Source organism: Canis lupus, chromosome 28 (genome assembly GCF_011100685.1).
Source record: "Canis lupus familiaris isolate Mischka breed German Shepherd chromosome 28, alternate assembly UU_Cfam_GSD_1.0, whole genome shotgun sequence".
NCBI lineage: Eukaryota > Metazoa > Chordata > Mammalia > Carnivora > Canidae > Canis > Canis lupus.
This window is the reverse complement of record NC_049249.1, coordinates 9,833,598-9,859,669: the sequence shown is the minus strand read 5'-3', so window position 1 is coordinate 9,859,669 and position 26,072 is coordinate 9,833,598. Positions and strand designations below refer to the sequence as shown.

The 26,072-nt window shown below is 43.6% G+C and overlaps 1 protein-coding gene across 2 annotated transcripts in view; it reads left to right on the top strand.

Moving 5' to 3' along the window:
• Nucleotides 1–26,072, top strand: part of BLNK (B cell linker) — a 77,741-nt gene that overhangs the window by 23,693 nt on the left and 27,976 nt on the right. Inside the window, exons 2-7 of one of the 2 annotated variants that reach the window (XM_038578381.1) lie at nt 3,896–3,961; nt 7,596–7,645; nt 10,254–10,337; nt 16,243–16,283; nt 20,517–20,673; nt 21,992–22,158. In XM_038578381.1, coding sequence (XP_038434309.1) covers nt 3,896–3,961; nt 7,596–7,645; nt 10,254–10,337; nt 16,243–16,283; nt 20,517–20,673; nt 21,992–22,158 — 565 coding nt within the window. The remainder of the gene's footprint in view (nt 1–3,895; nt 3,962–7,595; nt 7,646–10,253; nt 10,338–16,242; nt 16,284–20,516; nt 20,674–21,991; nt 22,159–26,072) is intronic. The other variant, XM_038578382.1, reaches the window with a different exon arrangement.

The following is a 26,072-nucleotide window of genomic DNA, read 5'->3' as shown; positions in this document are numbered from 1 at the left end:
TCAGGAGCAATGGAGAGTAGTTTTCTTGTTGCAAATGGGTAGCTATGTGCCAGTAAGTCTGGAGCCCAGACCCAGTCTTAGGTTTCAGTCAACATGCCACTCTCAGATCCCTCCCCACCTGCCCACCAATGACTATCCCTTAGATTTGTCTGTGCTCTTCAGAATTAGCTCCTAACAGTCATTAGACCTGGGAGGGGAGAGAGCTCCCTAAAATCCCCAGTGCAAGTTCCCATTCTTTGAGAATCTTCCTTTTCCCCAAATGGTAAAGGGTAGGAGGGTCTATCCCTACTCAGTAAATCTCACCCCACGCCTGGGTGCCCAATGGTCCTCAGTAAACAACCACAGCAGAACATCAGCCGAGATGGGTTAATTAGCCTTAAATTAAGACTTAGCAGTGAATGCCAACAGACCAGGCCAGGCACAGCTCCTCTAGCAAGCTTCCTCTCCTGCTCTAAACTGCTCCACCCACACTGAAGAGCTTTGCAACATATGCGTCCTAAATCCATGCAGAGCCAGAGAATATTCCTCCAGATTCCCCCTATTCAACAGGGATTCATAGGCCTCATTCCCCTAGTCAACAGGGATTTATAGACCTCTGCCAAGCTTAATTGTGCACCACTATTCATATTACCTAATGGAAGGCCTAGCTCCCAGAGCCAGAGAAATCTGCAATCAGGTTTATAGGAAATCACAATCTTCTCCAAGAATGGTGGCTGTGTATAAGATTTACACTTTGTTAACTATAGGGCCCAATCAAATGGTTTCCTCAGAACAAAGGAAAGGCTTGCTTGAAAAGTGAATTGAAACATCTTACTCATTGAGGACAGAACCATGTGAAATTTTATAAATATAATTTATGTTTATATATAAATGTAAATAATACATATTGTATATTTTAATGTATTTGTATACATTATTTATATACAACATAAAATGTAAGCATGTATGTTTTGTACACGTATGCACATTATATGTGTACATATATAATACATGATATAAATAATATATAAGATATATTTTCAATATATTAAAGTATATATGTAAATATAAGTAATGTATTTATATATTTTTTGAAGTCAGAAAATTGTTATGAAGAAAAAACTATGGCCTTATATTCATTAACAACCCTGTTAACATTTTTCTCTATATATGTATATAAAGTACCTATTTTATATACATAATAGAAATGATATATGCACAAGCGATGAACATTCAAATAATATAGAAAAATCTTCATTGTAAAGAGAAAGTCTCCTTTTTATAAAGTGGAAGCCCCTATCCCCACTCGAGCCTCCAGCCTTCATTCTATAGTTGATACAACGGTGCCCAGCTATGAGGACAAGTAGAGGCTGAAATCTATTCCTTGTCTGTTTGCCAAGCTGTGCACCAGGCCACCGAGGAGATGTCCACCCAGAAAAAAAGGGGTACCTTTTCCTAATTTGTATGAGAAACTCTCTTGCTTTTGAAAACAATCCTTTAATAATTGTTTACATATCCTTCTAAAAAGCTATACACATACTGACACATACGAGCTACATGTCCTTTCTCATCCCACACAAAAAATATGTGCTACACATTGTTCTGAACTTTCCTTCCTTTTTTTCTTTTTTTTTTCTTCACTATTTTTGTTTAACTCAATATGTGTTGGGGATTTTTATGTGTCAGCAATACAGGTGTGTGTCTCTTTTTTTTCCTTTTTTTTTTTTTTTTTAAGGGTCTGTGGTATTGCACAGCTTTATCAGAGTTTATGTGACTAGTTCCCTTTTAATGATTCATGGGCATTTAGGTTGTTTCCAGGTTTTTTAAGGGAGGGAGGCAGGAAGGATTAGGGTTATTAAACAAAATGAGTATATGTACATAATGGTATATAGTTTTATGACCATGTTTATAATGGCAAATTCCTAGCAGTAAAATTTCTGGGTCAGAGGCATAGAGGTTTTTAAATTTGACAGTTATTGATTGTAACGATGTGCATTCCCAAGAATATCTGTATTCTTGTACCCCCATATACCCAGGTTATTATCACATTAAGTTTTGCCAGTCTGATAAGCAGAACATACTTCACTGTTGTTTCAATTTGGATTCCTTTAAACATGAGCCATGATAAATATCTTTTCATTAGTCTGTTAGCCACTTGTCCTTTCTGTTAGCTATGTGTTCACATTCTTTGCCCATTTCCTATTGAATTATTAATAATATTTTTGCTGAGTCATAAGATTTGTCAATCAAAACATGTAGCCCCCCCGCCCCCCCCAAAAAAACATGTAGCCCTAGAGTATCTGGATGGCTCAGTGGTTGGGTGTCCGCCTTCAACTCAGGTCATGATCCCTGGGGCCTGGGATCAAGTCCCGCATGGAGTCCCCGCGGGGAGCCTGCTTCTCCCTCTGCCTCTGTGTCTCTCATGAATAAATAAATAAAATATTTTTTAAAAAACACATAGTCCTTGTTATTATTGTGTTGCAAATATTTCTTCCAGCACATCATTTATCTTTTGATCTTGTGCATACTACTTTTTGTTCTACAGAATTTCCAAATGTTTATGTAGTCAGATTCATTAATCATTTTCGTTATGGCTTCTGTGTATATACAATTCTTTGGTGACAGTTTTTCCAGATTCTACCCAGTAAAGTTCACCAAAAAGAATCTTGGACCTGATTTCAGCCCATGTGTCCTTCAAGGGAGCTCCATCTTGCAATGTGAATGCCCCAAGGACAATCAGTGGTGAAGAATGAGGTTTATCAGAGGGCTTTTACCTCACATGTGTCCTCAGAATGGACAGATCTGGAAACCACAATTTCTCTTCAGAGCCTGAGCCTGGCCCAGACATCCAATGGACTTGGACAGGGACATGGCCCAATGACTACATTCCTTGCAGAATCAGTCACACTTTCCCTTTACACAAGTAGCAGATGATCAACTTAATTAAATATAATACTATTCACACTGTTTGGGGGTTTTATTGTAGGTCTTTTTTCTCTTTTTGTATTCAAGAAGGACAGATACTTTATTTTTTTGGGGGGGGGGGAACTGTAAAGTTCATTTAATTTTTTTTTTTTTTTTGGTGTTCAATTTACTAACCTACAGAATAACCCCCAGTGCCTGTCACCCATTCACTCCCACCCCCCGCCCTCCTCCCCTTCCAACACCCCTAGTTCGTTTCCCAGAGTTAGCAGTCTTTACGTTCTGTCTCCCTTTCTGGAATTTCCCACACATTTCTTCCCCCTTCCCTTATATTCCCTTTCACTATTATTTATATTCCCCAAATGAATGAGAACATATAATGTTTGTCCTTCTCCGACTGGCTTACTTCACTCAGCATAATACCCTCCAGTTCCATCCACGTTGAAGCAAATGGTGGGTATTTGTCATTTCTAATAGCTGAGTAATATTCCATTGTATACATAAACCACATCTTCTTTATCCATTCATCTTTCGTTGGACACCGAGGCTCCTTCCACAGTTTGGCTATCGTGGCCATTGCTGCTATAAACATCGGGGTGCAGGTGTCCCGGCGTTTCACTGCATCTGTATCTTTGGGGTAAATCCCCAGCAGTGCAATTGCTGGGTCGTAGGGCAGGTATATTTTTAACTGTTTGAGGAACCTCCACACAGTTTTCCAGAGTGGCTGCACCAGTTCACATTCCCACCAACAGTGTATGAGGGTTCCCTTTTCTCCACATCCTCTCCAACATTTGTTGTTTCCTGCCTTGTTAATTTTCCCCATTCTCACTGGTGTGAGGTGGTATCTCATTGTGGCTTTGATTTGCATTTCCCTGATGGCAAGTGATGCAGAGCATTTTCTCATGTGCATGTTGGCCATGTCTAGGACAGATACTTTAAAAAAAAAAAGTCAACCTAGTTATTGATATTTTATGTTTAATTTTGTTTCTTGCAGGCAACTTCAAAAGATGGTCCATGATATCAAGAACAATGAAGGTGGAATCATGAACAAAATAAAAAAGTAAGTTAAACTCCATAGCACTATATAAGCACTCATTTATATAAATAACACATCATTCCAGCCTTTGCTCAGTGAAAGAGAACAAAGTTCTCTGTTACCAAGTGAGGAGTTGCCACCTCTTTAGTGTATAACCCTTTCTTACTTGTGCCTAGAATCCATGGTGGTAAGATACATATTTAGGAAACATGGCAAATGAACGGGGTGATACTCAGGGCACTTTGCTTTTCCCTCTCACTGCAGTAAAAGTGAGCTGTACCACTCAAGGTGTCAGCAAATGTCAACAAAAATGCTTATAGAACAGGACAATCAGCTTCTATAACTATTTAGTTAAAGTCCACGAGGACGCACTTGGAGGAATCCAAAAGAGAAGCTATAAGACCACAACTCTGTCATTTTTAGGATGCCATACCGGTTTTCCATATTTCAATTTTTGCTTTTTCAATTATAGCCTTCAAATAGTGTTTTCAATTGGCACTTGGTGAGAGACAGCTAGAATTTCAAATCTTCCTGCACATCAAAAACTTTGAAGCTTTCTTTTTTTTAAAAAAAAAGATAATAAAAACTATGTACCTGTATTTGCCACTCAAGATCTAAGTTAAGAGGAAAGAGGAAATAGTATCCCATTAAGTTTTTGCTTAAGTTCTTTTATTCAGCAAATGAAAGTAGTAGAGATTAGCCAAGAAAAAAGATCAGAGTTCAGAATTGCATAAAGTCAAAATCTCCCACTTCCCCATACCCCCACCTCAACCCATTCCAGGGAAATAGACAGTGTCATGAGTGAGTATGGTATATATATCTATATGTATGTGATACAGTATATACATATACACACATTTTCATCATGAATGGAGTCATACTTCATAAACCATTCTATCAACTTGACTTTGTTTAGTGGTTTTCCTTAATGCTATATTATGGATGTCTTTGTTTGTTCGCATGTAAAGATAAACCATATTCCATTTTGAACAGTCTGCTATAAATGCATTATCATTCATTTAACCAGCTGTGTATTGGTGGACACTTTTTATAGGGAAGGCAATGCAGGAGTTGAAACTGGCATATTCTTGGAGGGCAATTTGATAAGATCAATAAAAATTTTGTGGCCATTTCTTTCGGTTTAACTGTCATAAATAACATTTCAATAAATAATTCTTAGAGATTTTGAGTATACCAGAAAGCTTAATTCCTAAATGAAATTTCTAGCTGGAAGAATTTATGCCCTTGAAATTTTTATTGATATTACCAAATTGCTTTCCAAAAATTTTATACCACTCATAGTGTATAAAAGTTCATTTCCCTATGCCTTCAGAACAAAATAGTACCTTCATTCTATTTGGTCTTTGTTAAACTCGAAAGCAAGAAATCATGTCTAACAGTGTTTTTAGGCTATAAAACGCAAATGAGCCTCAATATGTATAAGTGATCATCATAAAATAGTTAAAACGGTGTTCTACTTGTGGAGCATCTCCTAGAGAATTAGTCCTCATGTTCTGTGGTAGGGAGAGGTGTGTTATTCTCATTTAATATTTCTGACACATGCAGAATCTCATTGAAATGAAGAACCCTACTAGTCATTGTTTAATCATTAGCACTTCTGGATTAATTATTCCACTGTTGCCAGTTTTACAGTACACCAGTTTTCTCAATAATATTAAGCCTCTGTGTAAAACGTCTCTCTATTCCATGGTCAGGCATACTTACAGCATCCACAGAGCTCAACGTTTTTCAGACAGTTTCTATTTTATTATGCCCTTTGTTCCCCAAAATACATTTTCACTTAACACACCATGTTTCCTCTCAGCTTGGAAAATATGGCTGCCAAAGTCATTACCCTAGGTGAGTCCGTGGCCCTTTGGTTCTGAGTGATCTGCTCTTACACTCTTGCTCGTTGCCAGGCAACAGGTGCTACCTTGAAAGGAGGAAGCACAGTTGAACACACTGTTTTCCTAACACAAGACCATGACAGAATTGTCATTGGTCCATGGCCAAATGAGAAAATAAGGACCTTGAAGCGTTGGGGGTTGGCATGCAGCTGCCAGCTGCTAAGTGAAGCCCAAACCACAGATTTTATTCCTGGTCGGTGTTCAGTGACCACCAGACCCTTCCTGAGTCTGTCCTATGTCCTGAGATGATAACCTTCATACATTGTGGGGTGTTAACATACTCTTTCTTTTCTCTTATGAAATGATGGCAATAATGGGTAGTGGTTGGTTTGTGTTTTTCAAAATTTTACCAGTCCAAGAACAGATTCGGCATCTTTCCTTGTTTGTTTCGTGCTTTTTCTCCCCCTATAACACTGTGGCTAATCTTTCTCTCTGGACCTCATTATAAGTCTAATGATAATATCTCCCCAGCACACGCTAGCTTGCTATGAGAACTGAATGAAATAATCGATCTGAGAACCTTTGGTGAAACAAAAAGCAGAATTTCTATGCAAATATAAATATTGTTATTTTTGCAACATTACAACTCTGGTTTGTCAGGCTTATTTTTTGTAATCAGACATGAATTTCTGTACTGCGTTTTTTCCCCCCAAAAGAAATGAAATGTTTTGCATGTAATGGTTACCTTATACCTTGTCTCTAAAAAAGGATATGATGTTTCAGTAAATAAAGGCTTCTGGATATAGGTTTTGTTTATATATACTTTAAATTTAATTAAGCAATGTATCCTTAAATAAAATGGGCAACTATTATGAAGAACAATAATTTACTAGAAAACCTACCCATTTCAAATAATAGAATGGAAAGTGTTGTTAGAACTTGTGATAAACCTAAAAATTGGGATCCATTTTTTGTTTTGTTTTTTGGGGATCCATTTTTAAAATGTAATTTTAGGGGTGCTTGGGTGGCTCAGTCAGTTAAGCATCTACCTTTGGCTAAGGTCAGGATCCCACGGTCCTGCTCTGCGGAAAGCCTGCTTCTCCCTCTCCCTCTGCCTGCTACCCCTCTGCATGTGCTCTCTTTCATTCTGTCAAATAAATAAATAAAATCTTTTTTAAAATGTAAGTTTAATTTTCTTCTTTTAATGAGGGGGGAAGGATTGTGAATATTCAAACATTTTATATATGCATAAAGATGCTAAAGTAGTTTTGAGAGTGCCTGAAACAATTCAACTTCTAAATAAGCTAAATATCACGATCCCTAACCTGGAGATGTTTACTGCTCACTTGTTTAGCAATTTTTTAATAGTGCCAAAATAATCTCAGTCCAACCAAAACCAACGTGCTCATTATAACTAATATTTTTCTTGTTATTTAAAACATTTGTTGTTATTTATTAAAATAGAGTTCATCTTCTCTTACTGTCCTATCAACCAATCAACATTTCTTTTCCTTGAACCTCTGAACTCTGTGCTTGCTAGGATTCTGAACTCTCAAAACCCTTCCACCACTTGACTTCACCTTTGCCAAGTCATAGCCCTGTTACACACTGGGGAGATGAGGGAGATAGAAGACCTCTGATTAATGACTTCACTACATTTATAACACATTTAGTTTTTCAATGTGGTGGGTCCAAAAGAAGCCTTTATTCTATTAGTTATCTGTCTGTTATCGCTATATCCGCTTATATTATGTGCCTTGACAATAGTTGTCCTACTCACTCACCATTTGTTTAATGGTTGTTATCTATAGGCTGAAAGTCAAAGCACCTCCAAGTGTTCCTCAAAGGGATTATGCCTCAGGTAAGAATATTTCTCAAATACTTGGACTCTTGACTAATCTCATGTTCATATTTACTTCTTGAAAACGGAACTATGTTCTACTCATTTGAAAACAAGAGTCCCCATCTTAATTTTAAGAATGTCCAGATCTATCAGGTATTTAACTATAGTGGAGTCATAGTATCCCACCCATCCATCATCCATCCATCTATCCATCCATCCATCCACTCATCTGTTTATCGAAAATTTATTATCTTCCATGTTCCAGGCACACACAAGGTTGTAGGTAGAGATACAGTGCTAAACAAGACAATATTATAGTCTCCCCACTCAGTATTTACAGTGAAGAAAAGAAGATATATTATGTAAAAGCAATTAGAGTTCAGGGTGATGGGGAAGCACAAAGTTTGATGCAAGTCCATACAGCAAGGTCTAATCTGATATGAGGTAGAGGGTGTGGAGGAAGCGGGCAAGGGAAGGCTTCCTGCATACAGAACTGTTAAAATGGATACTTGAGGGATGGGGGAGGGTGGTGAGGAGGGGAAGGGAGAGGATGAAGTATTGATGGCACATGGTTCACTCAGTCCTCTCTGACTTTAGCCCTGCTACCGTCTACTCATACCAACTAGGATCATTTTTGTCAGGGGAGAGTAGTTAACCTTCAGATTAGTATTGTTTATGGCAGTGGTGAGCAAACTAAATTATCCAATGTACTTCCCCATTTCTAGAAGACTTGGGAAAATAGGTCTAAAATATCTTTCTGCTGGCTTAAATTTAAAGATTTCCTGGACATGGACAGATCTATATAGCCCTTAAGAAAACCCACAGGGCTACAGACATCAATGAAGTCTCTTCCTCTGCAGGGCAACAGCTAAAACCAAATCACAACTTTAAGGGATGCTTACTATTCTTTTTTTCTGTCACTGATCAAGATAGCAATAAATCGGACAGCTGAGTTCCTCTTAGGCACTAATTAAATCTTATCACACTAAGAAATGCCAACCAACATATCAAGCCTGGTGACTGACTTGTTGGACCACTTTCCCCATCTCCTTAGGTTACAGAATACTTATGACGTACCTTGCCAAGTCTTAACAGTTAACCAGGAGATTCCTTTGCACTGAAAAAATAAAAATAAAAATAAATAAAGACCTTGTCCTGATATTTAAAATATACCTGATCAAAAGCCAAGGGGAGGGGCACCTGGGTGGCTCCGTGGCTGAGCATCTGCCTCTGGCTCAGAGTGTGATCCTGGGGTCCTGGGATCAAGTCCCACATGGGGCTCCCCGCGGGGAGCCTGCTTCTTCGTCTGCCTGTGTCTCTGCCTCTCTCTCTCTGGGTCTTTCATGAATTAATAAATAAAATCTTAAAAAAAAAGAAAAACCAAGGGGAAATAGTCAAGGAGCTGCTTAGTTAACAAATAAGAACAAATTCATCCTTCTCTCCCAAGTTCTAAAAAAAGAAAAGAAAGCAAAATAAAGCAGACTACATCTGCCCAAGTTTTGATAGGAAAATTATAGAATCATGGAATCCCAGGTTAAAAAGGACCTCAGAGGTCAGGACCTCAGCCTAACATCCAACCCAGTGCTTACAGCCACCCCGCCACATGCACCACAAATGAGGCTCACTTTCTGTTTGGACATTTCCTGTAATGACCTTCCAAGCATATCTGGTCCTGTCAAGGACAGATAGCTCCGGCAGGACAGAGATGCGGTCCATTTCCTTGTGGCCTTCTAAGTCTGTTCTCATGGCCACACAGCACAAGTCTTTAAACATTCAAGAAAACAGAAATAGAGTTGTGCTATGCACCTTCAAGGAGAAAATTAAGAAATTAGGGTATTTGAATGGTTCCTTCTCTAGTATCAATATCTTCAGGTGCTCCTGCTGTTTCACATGTTCTTTGGCTCATTCGACAAATATGACACAACTATGTTCTGTGTTATACTCGCTCTACTAGATGTGGGGGGGGGGACAAAATGTAACCCCTGACTTTCAGGCACTTAATGACTAGTGGGGAGTCCAATAATAACTGAGAAAGCCAACAGGTCATTATTTACTGAAAGTCACACAGTTGGTGGAGGGAAGCTCCACTGGCCGTTCCCCAAACCCCTGAGTGGTAAGAATTGAATGAGGCCTCTCTCCCCTAATACCCAGGGGCTGTTGTAATAATTCTCTTCCCACCACTGATGGCATTCAGGGAGATCAGAGCAGTTATAAAGAGGGAGAGGGAATCCCTGGGTGGCTCGGCGATTTAGTGCCTGCCTTCGGTCCAGGGCATAATCCTGGAGTTCGGGGATTGAGTCCTGCATCAGGCTCCTTGTATGGGGCCTGCTACTCCCTCTGCCTGTGTCTCTGCTTCTCTCTCTCTTTCTCTCTGTGTCTCTCATGAATAAATGAATAAAATCTTAAAAAAAAAAAAAAAAGGGAGAGACCTCAGGACAAAGGAAGGTACTCAGAGAGATTCTTGGGTGAATGCCCACCACAGAAACACAGAGAATTCCTAACAACCTTCCGTCCACTAAAGCAGTGAGCTATAACACCACTTTTCCCATGCCATGATGTCCTTACTGAAGCCAGCATTCACTTGATTTTTTTGTCTCCCTGTCTCCACTCTGACTGGTGGTACCAGCAAGCCTGACACGGGGAGAGCTGCACTCACCATCAGCCCCGCCTCATGGAACTAAGACTAGAGGAATGAAACTTAGACTCGAAGGTATTTGAAAGCCTGGGAAGTCCTGAAAGACCACCCAACCCTAGCTTCTCGTGTTAGGGATACTTGGAAACCAGACAGGCCAAGTGGCTGCCCACGGTCATCCAGCTGGATGATGGCCAAGCTAGGACTAAGTCCTCCATTTCTGCACACCCACCTGCTGTTAACAGGGCTCTGAGAAGGGATGAAGGGACATGCAGCAAAGGGACTTTTTAAAGATGTTAAGTATTTAGAGGACTCCTGGGTGGCTCACTGGTTGAGCCTCTGCCTTTGGCTCATGGCATGATCCTGGAGTCCTAGGATTGAGTCCCACATTGGGCTCCCTGCATGGAGCCTGCTTCTCCCTCTGCCTCTCTCTCTGTCTCTCTCTCTCTCTGTCTCTCTCTCTCTCTGTGTGTGTCTCGTGAATAAATAAATAAATAAAATCTTTTTTTTAAAAAAAGATGCTAAGTATTTAGATGCAAATCACCTCTCCCAGCCAGCTCAGATCCATTCCCCACATAGTCACATCCCTTTCTCCTTTTGGGATGTACCCAGTGGGACTGTTGCCTGGCTGCCTCCCCCACAGCTTCTGTAGTTCTTTCTGTTCCTTCCCTGAGACTGCCTCCACCACCACATCTAGCCCGGGCTCCTTCCTTCTTTCCTTCCTGCATCCCACTGTGGTATTCCCACTGGTTCCCCACATACCACCACCAGTTCCATAAGAGGAGAAGCTGGCAGGCCCAGTGGCCCAGAGTATGGCCTCTAGAGCTGAATCAGGGCCACAACTGAATGTATGTCAGGCACACAGCTTGGAGCGCACCCCTCAATGCCCAGAGTCACTGGCGCTGCTCATGACCCAGAATAGAAAGGCTCAATTCACACTCTTGGCTTCACCCCTTTGCTCAAGCTCTCATGACAGAATCCTTTACTATCTTTGCAGCCATCCCTTCCCATTCCCAAGACCCCCAGTGTGATTCAGCCTCTGTCTTTATGCCTGAATTACTCACACACCATCCTCATCAGCCTCCCTGCCTCCAGCTTGTCATTGGGACCTACAGTAGCCTCTGTGGCTTGAACAACCCCTTGGCTGGCAGCAAATTTCGCTTTGTCTTCTTCCCTGACTCTTCAGTACAGCTTGTTCATTCCAGGCACATCTATGCCTTACAGATGCTTCTTCCAGCTGTCAGCTAAACCCTGCTTCTGTGGATGACACTCAGGCCTCCGCCTTAGGCGGTAGAAGGAGGATGCTCTCCCTCATCTTCATCCTCTCGTTCAAGTCCCGCCCATCCTCCAAGGCCCAGGTCAATCCCACCTTCACAACACAACCTCATACAGCCCCTCAACTTTTGCTGAGCACACCCTTCGCAGAACTTTGCCAGCACCTGGCCATGATTCTAGGTGTTGAGACATTGGTCAGGAGAGCTTACACTGCCCTGGATCGTCCTCAGTATGATACATGACTGTTCTTCTAGGCTCTAGCTCTATTACCTCCAAGGCTGGGTGAGAAGATCTTGGACTTTGGGATCCTTTAGCCCTGGGTCAGAATTCTGGCCTTGGCCCTATAACATTGTGAACCTAGAAAAGTTTTATAACTTCCCTGAGCCTCAGATTCTTGCTTGGAGATGAGAATGCCGATCTATCCTTCAGGCTATTATGAGCATTAAAGTAGATTAATAACAACAAACAGCATCCGTTACACTCTTACTCCTCTCAGGCACCCTTATATGCACTTTCCCTGGGCTATTTCTTTTTGTTCTCCCAAAACCCCATGACACAGGCACAACTTTTCATGTCCATTTCAGTGGTGAGAAAACAGATGTGCAGAGGTTAAGCAATTTACCTGTTCATGCTGCTAGCAAGCAGCAAAATCAGGATTTTGATCAAGGCAGCCTAACCCCAGAGCCGAAGCTCGAAGCCCTGGAGAGGACATGGCATAGTGCCGTGTCTCATAGTGCCAGGTGCTGTACCCATAGGCTTGGGGAGGCATGTGAATCACAAAGCCTGGACCAGGCAAGAGGAGGAGTCCCCCTATTATGTGGCATGGGATTGTGTCACTGTAAATAGAACATCAACCCCAAACCAGGTACACGACACAATGGGAAAGGCTTTCCCTAATAAGGAAGCCCTACCAGCCTTTCAGCTCCCTCCCAGAGACGTGCAACCTTACATCCCAAGTTAAGCCACCTGGCCCATCCATACTAAACTTGAACTTAACCTCCTGAAAGCGTCACCCTCTACACTAAAGGCTTCCTTGAGTCTATTTCTCTATGGTAGCCAAGTTGTGTGGTTGCAATTACAGTGAAATAGAATTGATATTGTTTTGAGGGTTTATTAAGACATACCAATACCCAAAACAACAATAAGTAACATTAATATAGCATTTATCATGTGCCAGGCTTTGTGAAGCACTTTACATGCATTGTATTACTTGAGTCTCATAAAAAACATGAGGCAAGTACTATTCTTACCCTTGTTTCACAGGCGAGAAATTGAGCTTTAAACAACGGAAGTCCTGGTTCACTGCCCAGCAGGTAGTAAAGAGCAGAGCCAGGATTTGAACCTGGGGGCCTGATTATAAAACCACAAGCCACTTACTTTAGGAGGCTCCCCGAGATGCTGGACAACCACCCAGTACTCTGGATCTAGTACTTTGGACCATCATGCTTTTTAGTTTGGGAAATGACCCACAGGCTGTGACTTAAAGAGTAGGATATTGTGAGCTGCCCCTAGGAGCAGAAGGTGGGTGTAGCTGGGAGAGGGAGGGGTACCATGAGGCAGTCGCTCCCACACGGTGATGCTTTTCTCTCTTTTCTGCCTCAAAGCTCCCCAATGCTGGATTGGGCCATCCTTGTTTTTCCTAGATTTTTTGTTTTTTAAGATTTTGTTTATTTATTCATGAGGGACACACAGAGAGAGGCAGAGACACAGGCAGAGGGAGAAGCAGGCTCCATGCAGGAAGCCCAATGTGGGACTCAATCCCGGGGCTCCAGGATCGCACCCTGAGCCAAAGGCAGATGCTCAACCACTGAGCCACCCAGGTGTCCCTCTCCTAGATTTTATCCAAAGGCTCAGTAGAGGGTCAGACACTTTACATGAGATTCCAGCTGCCGGGGCCATGCAGCCTCAGGCAGGTTTTGCAACATCTCTTAGCTCCAGTTTCTTAGTTTTTGCGACTATAAAATTGAAACATGATAGCACCTACCACAGAGCACTATTTGAGGATAATAGAGAATATACACTTACCCTAGCACTGAGCACATAGGATGTGTTTAATAAATGGAATCTATTATTATTATTCTAATTTTCATTCTTTCAACTCATTTGTTTGTTCATACTTTTATTACCGCATGGATTACAAATGCCAAATGTCATTCAGACACAAAGATAAATTAAATAGGCCTTGTTTTTCAGTACACAGAGACACACAAATGATCATAGCACAGGCGCAGAATAAAGCACATGTGTCATCAAGGTTCCCACAGCACCTACGAGGGCCCAGAGGAAGGAGTCATGGGTTATAACCTGAGGGACTGGGAAAACCATATGGCAGAGGTATAACAGGGATTTCCACACAAAGAAGGAAGATGGGGGAATAGCCCGGGCAGAGAACTATCAAAAGCTCAGGCTGGGAAGAATACGCTGCCCAGTATCACTGTGAGAGCGTGGAGGCATTTGGACAGGTCAACACAGGGCCTTGACTTTACTCCATAGGGAGCCACTGATGATTCTTGAGGAAAGAAGCAGCATGACCCAAACTTTATTTTAAGAAAATATCTAGAAGCAGTACAAAGTATGTGTTGGAGAGGAAAGATAATGGGGAGCAGAAAAATAGTTAGATAGCTTCTGCAAGTATTTTCAGTAGTGACTGACCATAAAGCAGGCCCTGGCTCTCTGAGAAAAGGCTGAATACCAGTTCACCAAGGCAGAGAAGTGTGTTTCATAAAGATATTTATAATAATTCCTACTTAAAGGTTGAAACAAATACGTCTTGTCACCGTAAGTGCTGACCTTCAATTATCCCCAACCTTAAAGTTTTAGAAATGTATTCCACCTCTGTGTCAGGTATTGACATATTGGAAGGAGGACTCATTTACCTAATCTTCTTGAGTTTCTTGGAAAACCCCAGTGGTCGCAGTGCACTCTAATTCGGTATAAGTTAGCCCAAATCATAATTTAATAAGAATTATCTTCTGTTGGGATCCCTGGGTGGCGCAGCGGTTTGGCGCCTGCCTTTGGCCCAGGGCGCGATCCTGGAGACCCGGGATCGAATCCCACATCGGGCTCCCGGTGCATGGAGCCTGCTTCTCCCTCTGCCTATGTCTCTGCCTCTCTCTCTCTCTCTCTCTCTGTGACTATCATAAATAAATAAAAATTTTTAAAAAAATGAATTATCTTCTGTTAATGTCAAAGTCTGACCCATTATTTGGCTCACAGAATAAAGCTCCTTCAGGGTGCCTGGGTGGCCCAGTGGTTGAGCGTCTGTCTTTGGTCAGGCAGTGATCCCGAGGATCCTGGGATCAAGTCCCACATTGGGCTCCACACAGGGACCCTGCTTCTCCCTCTGACTATGTCTCTGCCTCTCTCTCTGTATGTCTCACGAATAAAGAAATAAAAATCTTTAAAAAAAGAAGAAGAAAACTCCTTCTTAGTACCTATCATGTTTTTCCCAAGAGAAGGCACTGTTGCTGCCATAGTTTGTTTAAAATCTGGCCACTCTGATCTGAACACCTCCTTCAGGCCCCCATTTTTGCTTGGCAATTCCTTTCCTTGTGCCTCTTTGAAGTCCACTGGAGCTGGACTCAAGGGTCTGCCATCGCAGGGACTGGAAATAGCAAGAAAAGTTTCTCTTGAGGCTCTAGAGGCTTCTGGGACTATCCACTGGGCTGATCAGTGGGATGGGAGGAGAGCTCAGAGCCTCTCTGGCACAGTCGCTGGAGCCACTCTGCTATGTGGCTGTGCCACAGCCAACCCTGTGCCTGGTTGATTGCCCACATAGCTGAGCGAATTGTATTTAACCTCTAATGTCAGTTTATGTGATGGGATGGATGCTAAGCTTCTCATACTCTAAATGTGTTTTGAAGAAAGGGAGTCAGTCTCTTTGGCTGTCATAATTCAGATCTATTTTATCCTTCAAGATCCTAAGCTCCTTGAGACCTGTCATATTCATTTTTATCCTGCCTGCAGAGCCTATACCCTGGCATTCAAAGGCAGTGAGGCAGCGTGGCACTGGAATCCAGAGCATGCACTTACAAGTCAGCCTGCAGGGCTCAATTCCTGGCTCTATTATTTGCTATCTGACCTCGGGCAAATGACTTATTTTTGCTAGGCTTCAGTTTCCTCATAAGGTTTTTGAGAGAGCTATGTGAGTGCAAAACTCTGATAATATTGCCTGGCATGTAGCAAAGCACTGGGTAAATGCTTCTTAATAAGAAAGTCAAAGTTAGAGCTACAGAGAATCACAGAAGTGATCTCGTCGTCTTGTAGATCTTGAAACTGAGGCCCAGAGATGTTAGCTGTCTTGTCCACTTTCCGACTAGTTAGGAGCAGAGCCTGCATGGGAATTTTGGTCAATGGGACTCTCTGTCCAGTGCTCTTCCTACTATACCATCCACATATTGATTCATAGAAATCTTTAGAAGCAACATGGTATGAATTGCAGGTGCCCCCTGGGTTATTTGAAAGTCTTCTTAACAAAGACAGACATGGTTCAGATGTACCATTTCTCTGCTTCCGTGAGACTTCCCTGTATGCTTTGAGAATTGATTTCTTTGAAAAAGAGGAGTTGAAAGTGGATGAAGATGAGATAAGTGAACAGAACCAGGGAGCCCCAGGACAAAGAAGGCAGGCGTGGGGTACTGGTGGACAGGGTGGAGTTGGCCAGCTGAGATTCATGTTTGTGCCTTCTACTTCCCACATGCCATTGCAGAGAACCCTGTTGACGAAGAAGAGCAGTGGTCAGATGATTTTGTAAGTATTTGCTCCTGGGAGGAGACAGTTGTGGTTTCCACCAGGGTCTGTGGGAGGTCTTTGCAAGAGCTTGTTTCTGAACGATATGCTGGTGGCCAGGGGTACACCACAGTAGAGCCATGACTGGGCTGGAAAGGCCACCCATAAACAAGGCAGTGAGAACCTCCTAACGGCCAACTTGACCTAGTGCCACCATGTGCGGGGCTAAGTGCCTTATCCACATTGCCTCATGCAATCTTCCCCACAGCCCTATGTCTAGGCATTCTTATCCTCATCTTTGGTGCTGCTATTCAGAGTACTCACCAGCACAGCCAAAACAAACATGAAATGTTTTTAAATATTTCTGTATCAGTTGACAAATGCCTCTGCCCAGAATTCCTCAGCACTCCATCACTGCCTGGGCCTTATCTAAGAGCCCTAAACAAACCCACACCAAAAAGTGAATGCCTGGCACATCAGGGGGCCTCTGGGACACCCTTTAGGGCCAAGTCAGGACCTGGGGCCATGCTGGTTATGTCAAACATTTTGAATATCAGCCCTGCTCATTTTACTGGTAAAGAAACCAAGGCACAGCAAGTTTAAGTAACTTGCAGTTTCAAAATTCAAACCCAGGCCCTCAGATTTCAAAATCAGGCTTTTAATCTCCAACATGTTTGCTGTAACCAAGAGGACAGTAGCAGATGCTGGGGACCACAGAGCGAGCAAGGGACGTGACCACAATGACACTGGAGGGTGATATGTCAGAGGTAACTGTCAACCTCTTCAAGGTGCAGCCCACACGGCCCCAGTGGTCACTTCTCTCTGGGGTGCAGTCTTGTTGGGACAATACATCCTAAAAACTTTTACACAACAATTATTTCTCATTTATATCAAACTCAGCCAGAATGTTAGCCTGCTGCACTTTGTGTGTTTTATCAGGACAGGATCCAAGAGGGCCTCCACACAGCCGCCCACCCCATTTAACAGATAAGGAAACCAAGGCTAAGAAAGTGAAAAGGACTTGCCCAACAGCCACTCTGTTACTCAATGGCCCAGTTGGAATGAGAGCCTAGGACTCCTGTCCACTGAGCCTGAGCCCAGCTCCACACTGTGTACACCAGCTGGAGTTTATTCAGAGTGTTATGAAACAGGAGTATCTCCCTTCTCAACTGCAGAGAAATGATCTGTAAAAAAGAGGGGATAAGAAGGTCTCTCCGCAGGTCACTTGGGTGTGGAGTTCCTTCCAGGCCGGCGCAGCCCCTGATCCCTCAGAAGCACTGTGGTTGCGCCCCCTGCTGGCTGCACGCTGCAAAGTTGAGAGCTGGTCTGCATCCACAGGGAAGCCAAGAAAACGGAGCTCTGGCTGAATAAAAAGAGCACAATGTGGGGACTTAGAACACACAAATAAAATCATCCTGGAGAGGAGGGGATAATTTGTGTCCCAAAGCCAAATAACTAAAATTAAGGTACCAGCTGCCATAAGGATTGAGTAAACATCCACTCACAATTATTTTGACCTTATTGGGTTCCCATTGTACAGAGAATGAAATCCAGGCCTGGGGCCTCTAGGACAGATGAGATCTGGCCCCTGCGGACCTGTCCAGCCTCAGCAGGGCCTTGTGTACCATGGCCCAGTGCACACATCTGCCCCCAGCTGTAGGACAGGCCAGGGTCATGCCTGCTAAGTGATTTCAGACTCGTGGACCTCTGGCAGGCAGAGGAAGAAGGCAAGAGAGGGGGAAGCGAAGAGCGTCGCCATCCTTCCTCACTTGCTCTGCTCTTTCTTGTCCTTCAGGCTTGGCTTCACTCTTTCTCAGGAAGGCCTTTGCTGCACCTGATGTAGAATCCCGCACCCCATTGCTCTGTCTCAGGACCCTGAACATTCCCTCAAGGGCATCTACCACTAGTGATAGCTGTTTTATGTTTGGTTTTCTACTTATTATCTCTTAGTCACTATTTGTTTATCATTGTTTTCCCCTGCTAAAATATAAGTCCTGTGAGGGCAGGGACTGTGCTCAAAGTCAAGCACGATGGCTGGCACACAATAGGTGCTCACTAAATATTGACTGATTAACTGAATGAACAAATGAATGAATGGATAATTTGACAAGGCTTTTGCCTGAATACACATTCCCTTCTTCAAAGTTTCCATCCCACTGTCCAACATATTCCACTTGCTCAAGTATTAACTGAATGAATGAAAGAATGAGTTTTGTTTGTCAGAATATAGAATAATTTGAGGGGAGGTTTCTTTTAAACTGTTCCTTCAGAAGTTTGAAGAGACTCCCCTCTAATTCTCTTGATTAAAAGGCAATCATTTCACTATGCTGGAAATAGGAAGGGCCTCAAAGTAGCCTCCCACAGAAAAGACCTTCCAAATGAAGGGGCAGCTCAGCACTTCCGAGCACCCACGTCCTCCTCCTCAGTTGCCTTCAGAGCCCGGGGTTCAGCTCAGCTCATTCATTCACTGCATGCTGGGGCCTGGACACACTGTCTCAGCCCAGTAGTCCTCATGGGGCTTATGGTCTGGGAGGTGGCCCAGTGTCAGCGTTGGGCTGCCAGGAGCAGCTGATGTGAAGTCGCTCTACCTCTACCTTCTCTGCGCCTTCGGCCAGCCTGGTCATCTCAGTCTGCCCAAGGGGCTGTAGGACCCCCGTGCCCGCCCCCCCAGGATGCACATGGCTCCCCAGCCTCCAGGTGATCAAGTCTAGGAAGCCCGGTGCCTGCTCCACGACAATTGAGACAAAGTGGGACACCCAAACCAGCTCCCACCCGGGCCCGTGTGTCTGGGTGCCTACTGCTTTTTTTCACTTTCCAGATGGTTATTAGAGCAACCGTTTCTCAGCACGTTACCGACGTCTCCCTAGGATGCTGCCACAACAGTGACCATGTCCTTGCATAGGCCAGGATGAGGGGGGTCCCAACAGCCTCAGGCTGGGTGGGAGGAGCCTTGTCAAGCCAGGCTCTTATCCCCAGCCACCCTTCTGCTTCCACTCCACCTCCCAGGTGGTCTGAGAACAGCTACGGCTTCTCCAGAACACAGATCGCAGACTTAAATTACTCAACTCATCATGCCTCACTTTCTCTGAGGACTTAAAAAAAAAACTCCTACAATCGTGGTAAGGGGCACCTGAGGTATGCAGTGCATAGAAGTGTCAGTTACAGTAATAATCACCATTACCAGTATTCTATTTAGCCTAATTTCATATTCCTGGTCAGGATAGATTATTGAGTCTCCCTACCTGCTGGTAAGGGAGCTTGGGGAAAGCTCTCTTGTCAGCCTTTCTCCGTCCCTGTCCTATTCACTCCACAACTCCCCTCTCACCAACCCCACCCCCCGACCCCCACCCCCAGACTGAGGAGAAGAGCAGCCCTCACTCCCTCACTCATCATTCACTGCTGCCATACTGTGCTCCTGCCCTGCGTGTTCATGGGCGAATCGTGTGAGCATCTCACAGTGTGTCAGGCAGTGTGGGCCAAGGACCTCTTAAGTCCTGGATCAAATATTTCCTGCACATGAATATATGTACAAGTGAAGTATTAGCTAAGTGATCCCTGAACAAAATGCACAAGAAGCTAGGAACTGTGCCCTGGGGGAGGAACTGAGAGGCAGGGAGACTTGATTTACATCCTTTTGAACTGTGTTGATGTATTTTCAATATACATTGAATATTCAATATTCAATCATTTTAATATAGACTTAAATAAAATTTATATTAAAAACAAGGAAAACAAAAATGAAGACAATGGATTCTGGGTCAGATAGAAAGTTTAGCCCCCACAGCTTGCCAGCTCCGTTGAAAAACAAACAAACCTCATCTCCTCAGAGGTATCTGTATTCTGTGCAGCCCCTTACCCTCTCCTTACTAATCTGTTCCCTCGACTGTCAGCATTCATGATAAATGAAACCTATTGGTTATTTCTATTTTATTGGGTCCTTTTCTGTTTTTTTAAAAATGTATTTTATCTCCGACTGTTCTTCTTTGCAGACACACAGAGTTTCAGCCACCCTTCCTGTTAAATGGCCCACATGCTCCCCCAGGATAGTGGTTCAGGTGATAAATTCTGGAGGCAGAAAGGCTCGGCCTCAACCCCAGCTTTGCCTCTGATGGCTGCCCAACCTTGCTTAGCCAACCCTTCCAAACCTCGCTCTCTGGTCCCTACACTGGGGGAGCAGTTCCCACCTCGTAAAGCCAGAGCTGTTCTGATAACTGAACATAGATGGGGCACTGAGCATGGGGTCTGCACTTGCAGGACAGCGACTATGAACACCCAGATGAGCACTCGGACTCAGAGATGTACGTGCTACCTGCTGAGGAGACTGGGGACGACAGTTACGAGCCGCCACCTGCGGAGCAGGAGACAAGAACCGTTCACCCAGCCCTGCCCTTCGCCAGGGGCGAGTATGTAGGTGAGGCAGCCCCACACCCTGGACGCTCAGCCTGCCACAAGGGAAGGGGGGCAAGCTGGGGTGGCGAGATGGTGGGCGCCTCTCACTCTCACCACCTCCACACAAGTCAGCTGCTCACAATAAGCCATGGAACCCCCAGACAGAAAGCTTGCCCATTTAAAGAGGAAAGGTATCTTTCCTAAATCATGAATGTTGAAAACAGGTAAAGGATAAAACATGATGCAGTGAACCACACCCTTCAACAAGGCAGGAGCAGGCACCACGGGGAGAGCAGGTGGGGCAGTTGCAAGAAGCCCAGCAAGCACGGGGCAGACACAGTGTGAGTGCCTGGGCTGTTCCCAGGGTGAGGACTCCAGGCTAGTCCTATGATAAGACTTTCCTGTGATGTATCAGTCTGAATCCATGCTTAGATTCCACTGTACAGACTCCATTGCCTCACTCCTCCACTGGGTCCTGTTGGTGTCTTAGTCCTGTTTGTTAGGCCTCCACTCTGCCAGACACACTGTTTCCACTGCTTTCTTCCTTATCCCTACAAAAACCCTTCTAAGATGGCTATTAGGATCCTCACTTTAAAAATGAGAAATGTGAGTCCTGGAGAGGTTGAATAATAAATAACTAGTCCAAACGAGCCCAGACAGTGAGAGGCAGAGCAGGGGACCCAACTCAAGGCCATTTGACTTTGGATCCTGTGCTCCTTCCCTGACGCATGCCTAGGACACAGTCTCACGGGCACGCCATGATTTGAGGGAAATCATTGAGGGGAAGAACGTGTAGGTTCACTCAGATGGGTAGTTGCAACCCTGAATACAACTTAGAAAAAGCTGGAAAACTTTTGAAACCTATAATGCCAGGACCTTCCCCTCAAGTTCAAATTAGTGTGTCTGGGGTGGGGCCTGAGCCTTGGCATTTTCTTAACGTTCCCCAGGTGGTTCTTGTGTGTAAGGAAGATTGAGGATCACTGCCCATAAGTGTTCATGGAGCAAAGTGAACCTTTGAGAAGCACACTCCTCTTAGGCTTCCCTGCCAAGGTCATCCATCCACTGTGTTTGGCAGAGTGCTAGGCGGTTGGGTCTCCTGAGTTGGTGGGTCTCCATCACTCCCCTGGGAGGATGTTTTTTGATGAGGACATTCTGTTGGTTTTTATAATGTAAGTCAACAGGGAGTTGAAATTTTTTGCCTAAATGCCATTTTACACTTGTAAGGGATGCCCTGATTAATCATTTGTGACTACATAGATGCTGGTGGTGGTTTTATTCTTTGGCCCAGGGAATGATCCAGAGCCCCTTTCATCTTCTACTTTGTTGTTGTTCCTTTCAAGACAATCGGTCAAGCCAGAGGCAGTCTCCGCCCATCAGCATGACACTTCCCAGTAAGCCCGACTGGCCTCCGCCAAAAGCAAAAGCCAGGCTGACCTCCACTCTGCCGGCTCTGACTTCTCTTCAGAAACCTCAAGTCCCACCCAAACCCAGGGAACTTGAGGATGAGGTAACATAAATCTGTCCCCCAGGCTTTGCTGCGAAGTGAAGTGGAAAGCAGGATGCAGGGGGAGGGGGAAAGGCCTGGATGGTCTGGCCTCTGGCATGCCTTCCTCCTCCATGTCCCCCCCCTCCCCCACCCAGCACTTGCCACCCGTCCCTCTAACTTTCCACTGGTAAACCAATAGGGGTTTTTTCTCCCTAAAAAGGGCATATGTGGCCTTATTTTAAGGATTTTCACTCCCATGCTCCGTGGGTAATACCAGTACTGGATCTGTGCCCTTTTTACTAGCCTCCCCCCACCCCCCCGCCCTTGGTTTCCTGCCAATCTTCTTCCTCCATAAGAGATTTCCCTATCATTATTGTCCTTTGCTTCTCTGCCCTGTCTGCCTTGCTTTCTTTCCTCTATCTTCTTTTCTCTCTGCTTCTCCACTTTTCTCCTATAAGATGCACAGGTATGTGGGCAGACAAATGATGGAGACCGCTTGTCCTAGGGAGGCCCTGCCCAACCTATGGAGGAGCCGGCACCTCAGCCACTACTATCCAGGGACTCACCTTTGCAGATTGTCCAGAACTCCATCCTGGGTTTAGCTCATTATCTCTCTTCTGTCAGCATCCAGGTTTTATGAGTCTTCCTCCCTATGGAATAGCTCCCGTTTGAAAAGGAACCAATAAACTCATTCAGACTGTGGTGGGAATGACTGATAAGGCTTATTAAATCTGTTGTGGCTCCAGAGGTCCTTGCGTTTTAAATAAGGACAAAGGCAAGCCCCCAAACTTAGCCATTAGAACAACCCTACAAGTTGAACAGCCTCAGAAGCAAAATAACAATGAAGGCAACTCTTAAATATGACTGGACATAATTTTACCACAGCTTTTGAAGAAATAACTTGTTTCTAAATGCCTGTAGGTGACAAAACCTATAATGTATAAACATGTTGTACAACAACCTACATTTGCACCTTAATATGATTTGTAGCCCAGCAGGAATTGGAAAAGAGAAACTTTTAAATAAGATAGAGGCAGTGTTTAGACCCAAATTGCTGCTTTGACCCTTACTAGCTGTGTGACATTGGGCAAGCTAGATAACCTCTCTGAGCCTCAGTTTTTAATCTCTTTAGGTTGCTTTAAGGATTTAGTAAGAGAACATATATACAGCACTAAATACAGTGCCTCATACGTGGAAGCACTCCATGTGTCATATATTCCTTTCTAAGCATGTTCTAGATTCTTTACAAAATCCAATTTTCTAGCTTCTCCTGAAAACTGAAAGCCTGGCAACACTGGGCCAGTCGTGGCCTGAAAGCAGCTGAGCCTCATGGCAATCCCTGACCCCTGTTTCCACTGGTCATAGTTCCCACCCCTCATATAAGGTGTGCATGCATCCTTCCTCCGCACCCGTCCCCATAACTGTCTCCTGCCTGCGTCTGGAAGTGGTTTAGTTTCTGACTTCTATGCTAGGGCTCATTTAAGTCAGAGAGGCAGCTGACAGAGAGAGAAAGGATGTGTTGCCAGCCCTCAGTCTGTCTGTCTGAGAGGCAATGCTGACTTTTTGGGGTGAGAAGAGGCTGGCAGGAAGAAGCTGAGCAGGAGACAGGATGCAGAGACTTGCTGTTAGGGGCTCACTGTAAATTCTTTCAGCACTTGGCAAATCCATATGAAGATATAAATTCAGACACAGAATATGGATGAATACGGTGGTACGTTATATAAGGCTCTCCATTTCCGTGAACAGCTGACAGTGGACCCCTGTGGGGAGACGCAGAGTTTTGCTAATACCAGCCTTGTGGAGGTGGCTGGGGCACGTATGAACCAGTGGGAAAAGGAGAAGTATGGAGGAGGCTGCATTCTGGAATGGGCAGATGGACAGTCAAGATAAGAAAGAGGTTAAAAAAGAAAAAATAGGCCAACATTAAGATCTGCCTGAACCATCAGATAGGAAAAGAAAAGTCAAGCACGCATAAATAACTAAAAATATTTAGCTCTGCTGTACAAATTACAGGAAAAGTATGGGGGTACAGGCTAACTGGAGAGTTGAAGGGAACGAAACGTAGGAGGAAGAAGCATTTGTGCTATAAGGACAAGAGTAGCTGGCACTTAGTGAGTGCTAGAAATCAACTGGTGTTCTGAGGGCTTTATATTTGTCCCATCAAGCCTTCCCAAGAACCCCATGAAATGGGTACTATCATCCCCATTTTATAGATAATAAAATGGAACAGATGAGGTGCAAAGGGGTTGAAAAACTTGCCCAACGTCACAGAAGTCAGATTTGGAGGTAAAGAAAGAGATGAGCAATAGCAATTAAATGAAGAGAGGGTAGAAATTGGGGAGAAAGAGAAGGGGAAGGCAAGAAGGTCCTAGAATGTAGTGGATAAGAGTATGGGCACTGGATCCTTGAACTGATTCTTGAATCCCAGCTCTACTACTTTTTAACTATTAGGACATGAGAAAGCTACTCGACTGCTCTATGCCTTGGGTTGTTCGAGTTTCTTCTTCTTGAGGTGGAGCTGACAGTAGCACCTACCTTATTGGGTTGTTGTAAGGATTGAGTGAAATAACACATGTAAAGTACTCAGATGAGCACTTGCTAATAAGTGCCAATAAATGTTTGGATTTTGTTTCTCTAGAAGCCATCTGGGCTACCCACCAAGATGGGTTGCAAAAAACCACATTTGGGATCTGATTATCTCCTTGGCTTCCTATCAATATAAAATCACTTCCTCCCCTTATTTATGGCCAACTGATTATTAACAAAGTTGCCAAGACCAGTCAGTGGGGAAAGAATCATTTTTAAACAAATTGTGCCAGGATAACTATATCCACATGCAAAAATGTGAGAGTGGACCCATGTTCTGCCATAGAAGAAAAAACTCACCAAAAATAGATCCTAGATGTAAATGTAAGAGCTAAAACTATAACATTCTTAAAAGACAACAAGGACATAAATCTCTACAACCTTGCATTAGACAGGAGTGTCTTACATATAGCACCAAAAGCACGAGCAACAATAGAGAAAATAGATAAAGTGGGATTCACAATGTCAAAACGTTGGTGCTGCAGGTGACACCACCAAGAAAGTAAGAAGATAACCTACAGAATGGGAGAAAATTTTTTGTAAATTGTATACCTAATAAGAGGCTTCTATCAGAGCATTTAAAGAACTCTTCCAACCTAATAATAAAAAAGACAAAAAAGAAAAAGACAAATAACCTATCTAAAAAATAGGCAAAGAAGTCATAGAGGCTTTTATCTAAAGGAGGTATAAAAAGGGGGGCACCACCTCAGTGTTTGAGGGTCTGCCTTTAGCTCAGATCATGATCCCAACGTCCTGGGATGGAGTCCTGCATCGGGCTCCCTGCAGGGAGTCTGCTTTTCCCTCTGCCTGTGTCTCTGCCTCTCCCTTTGTGTCTCTCATGAAAATTAAATGAAATCTTAAAAAAAAAAAAGATGCTCCACATCATTAACCATCATAAATGCAAATCAAAACCATAGTTATATACCACTGCATGTCTTAGGATAGCGATATTCAAAGATAGACAATAACAAGTGTCAGTGAGGACGTGGAGAAACTGGAGCCCTCTTACACTGCTGGTAGGAATGGAAAAGAGTGCAAATGGAATGGAAAACTTTGGAAAAACAGTTTGGCAGTTCCTCAAACTTAAACAGAGAGCTACCATATGACCCAGCAATTCCACCACTCAGTATATTCCCAAGAGAAATGCACATTTACACAAAAACATGTTCATGAATGTCCTTAGCATCATGATTCATAATAGCCCCCAAAGTGAAAACAACCCAAATGTCCCCCACCAGATGGATAAACAATATGCAGTATATTTATATAACAGAATATTATTTGGCCACACAAGTTAATGAAGTACTAACATGCTACATGGTTGAACCTTGAAATTAGTACACTATATG